General features: G+C 35.7%; 1 protein-coding gene across 1 annotated transcript in view; it reads right to left on the minus strand.

Moving 5' to 3' along the window:
- The window catches only part of LOC105310263 (protein MAK16 homolog), a 6,079-nt gene extending 4,636 nt beyond the window's left edge, over positions 1-1,443 (minus strand). Inside the window, exons 1-4 of the mRNA XM_011386456.2 lie at positions 1,324-1,443; positions 1,122-1,231; positions 957-1,021; positions 617-768 (exon numbers count right to left, since the gene is read on the minus strand). Of these exons, the coding sequence (XP_011384758.1) occupies positions 617-768; positions 957-1,021; positions 1,122-1,231; positions 1,324-1,424 (428 nt within the window). The 5' untranslated portion in view covers positions 1,425-1,443. The remainder of the gene's footprint in view (positions 1-616; positions 769-956; positions 1,022-1,121; positions 1,232-1,323) is intronic.
- Positions 1,444-3,115: the final 1,672 nt, after the last annotated feature.

Below are 3,115 nucleotides of genomic sequence, written 5' to 3' on the forward strand. Positions count from 1 at the left end.
CAGTTCAGTACAGCAAGATTATATATTAAAATTTTCTAGATATTTAATGCTGTAAAAAGTCAGGCATTTTTACATATATTTTAATATGACTTTTTGTTTTCTTTAGGGATTGCGAGACTTCCAAGGGCATTCACCATGCTAACATTAATGTTTCAGTGAACTGAGAAAAAGGACTTTTTGTAGACTGACATCTTTAGTATTCTCTGCAGGTCACAATGAAGAAGTATTAGGGCCTATAACTCCTTAAGAAGGTACTCAATTCTGTGGATTTTAATATCACTTTTTAAAATTAGTTTTCATTGAACTGAGAGTAAAATTCTTACATTGCTGTTTATTAATATTTTTTAGGTCATTTTCAAATCCCTAGTTTTAAGATTCCCTCAGGGAGTTACAAATAAAATTTTCTGAAGCTGATTTTTAGACAGGGAGGGGATAATCAAGTTGTACTATACTATTTTTAAAATTCTGCAAAACGAAGGGCACAACTTTAAGGTAAAGTTATTTCTTATATCACAAAAGACCACCCAAAGTTGAAATGAATAGAAAGCATTACTATAGGTTTCATAAAATGATCCATGGAAAAACAGGTTTAAAAATAAATGATCTAAATACTTACTGTCGCTTTAGTGTAAGTTTTCGAATTCGAATTAGGTACTGGGTGATCTTGGTGAATCTCTGCTTACATTTGTGTCGAATGAAACGGGGCCAGTAAATTAGATTTTCATCTATTTGCTCCAGTGCTTTCTCATAGTTTTTATGAAGCCGGACCTATCAAGCAGAAAAAGGAAGCTTGAAAGGCAAGGGTAAATGAGTAGTTCTGCACTGTTAACAACACCTATGAGACCTAATGAGGATGGCTTCAAAAGTTTAATCTAGATATGATCAAGAAAGAGAAAAGCATGTGGCATTTTCGCTCTTGATCAATGGTTATTGCAATTTTATGTCCTGAGTCTTACCCGTTCCCAGAGACGTCTAGGAAAAGCTGCTCGCTCTATAACCTTCATATACAAGTAGCACTGTCCTGCAGGATAGATAACATTTAAAATTATTTAGAGAGACTAAAGAACATCCTTTTAAAGGCTGTTGAGTAGTTCTCATGGAACCCGAAACTGGGGAGTTACCTTTCTCTTCTTTGATAGTGGCATACTGACTGTTTGCCAGGGGACAGGACGACCGATTACACAGTCCAGTCAGGCTATATTCATTTCTGCAGAAACTCTGCGTCTTAGTTCTAGAATGGGAGGAAAGGAGTAAGAATTAAAAGCTGGGTTACCAAGACAGCAACTAAAGGAACCTTTGTCCAAGTTGCAAATCTAGACTCACCTTATTTTGAAGGAACAAAATTGCTTGTTTCCTAGTGTATCCCAGATAACCTGCAAGACAAAACAAACCCATTTCAATTGCTCTGACCCAATAGATGGCATATTAATCCAAGAAACAATGCTCTAGGGCAATGGCCTGCTTTATTGAGGAAAACAGTCTTTGAGGAATGAAGAAAAAATGCTGTGTAAAGCAGTCTGACTTATTTACTCTACACAAATAATAGATTCTTATAGAAAGAGTAAACACAAATTAGCAATAACCATAACCCCATTACCCAGAGATAAAATTTCATTAGTATTTTGTAAATATTTTCAAGTTTTTCTACATGTGTATACATTCCAAGAACTAATGTGCCTATTTGTATATTATCAACAAAATGAGATCACATTATATATTTTGTAACTTTCCTTTTCTACTTAAAATGTTCATTTCCCATTGTAAAAGGTTGCACAGTACTAGATTTTTGGATATACGTACCATAATTTTATCTCATTAAGGGCAAGGAGGATCATCTTTTGCTATCTTCCACTAACTAATAATGTACTCCTTATTCATGCAGCATTTACTGTATACTTAATTTATGTTAAGTCCTGACACACAGGAGATACTCAAGTATTTGTTGAATTAAGGAAGGTACAGTCCTTAAAGAGTGTTATCTGTCTATAGTTAGAAAAATTTGTAAACAAAGCATCACAAAGCAGCAGTTTACAATAGAGGTGTATAAGAGTATGAGAGCCTTTGAGTGAACTGCCCTGAGGAACCAGTAAAGACTTTAAAGTAGTTAAAAGGAAAAGCATAAAGAAATGTAAAAGAATGGAACAACATTTTTATAGGATGTGTTTGGCAGGGGATGGTAGGAAACAGGGCAGAGGAAATGAAAGGAAAAGTAGGAGTTCAGTCTGGCTACTGGCTTTAAACATCTGTAAGTTAATGACTCCCAAACTGTCATTTCCTGGTCAGACTTCTTTCCTGAGCAACAGACTTGTATATATACCCAGCTGCCTACTTGACATCTACACGTGGATTCTTTAGTAAAAGGTAAAAGATTTATACGATCTGAAGAAAAACCAGAGCATCTACGTGTATTCTAAAAGGCATCATACCCATTAACATGTCCAAATGGAGTTCTCAATTCCACACCTCTCAAAATACCATATTCCTTCCCTAGCCTTCCCCGTCTCCATAAATAAAACCACGACTGAACTATTTGTTCAAGCCCCCAACCTTGATTTTTCTTTTTCATTTAACCCATCACCAAGTCTTGTCGATTTTACTGATAAAACAGATCTTAATTCATCCACTTCTTTTCATGTCCACCATGACCTTAGTTGAAGCTACTTTCATCATAATCTCCTTGCTTTCATTTTTTCATTTTCTCTCCTTCTACAACCTTTCACACAACTAGGGAACTTTTCATAAATGTAAATCAGATGGCATTTCCCACTAAAATCCCTAAAACCACTTCCTGAAAACACTACATGATCTTGCCTTGGCAAGCATATCCAACTTCGTTATGTCTCTCTTCCCTTGATTCCTATAACACAGTCACATTGGTGTCCTTTAATATATTCCTTCTCTCTTATCTCCAGATTTTTGTACCTTTCTGTTGCTTGCTTTTTCCCTCAGTCCCTCAGTGACAGTTCATTCTCATCCTTTAGATCTCAGCTCAAATGTCTACTATTCAGAGACACCTTCCCTGATCAGCCCTATCTGAAGTGGTCTCTCCTAATTACTCTCTACTCATCACCTCTGGTCTTTCATACTACTATTATTACACAGTGCAATTGTTTTT

The sequence above is a fragment of the Pteropus vampyrus genome, unplaced genomic scaffold, assembly GCF_000151845.1.
Source record: "Pteropus vampyrus isolate Shadow unplaced genomic scaffold, Pvam_2.0 Scaffold1688, whole genome shotgun sequence".
Taxonomy (NCBI): Eukaryota; Metazoa; Chordata; class Mammalia; order Chiroptera; family Pteropodidae; genus Pteropus; species Pteropus vampyrus.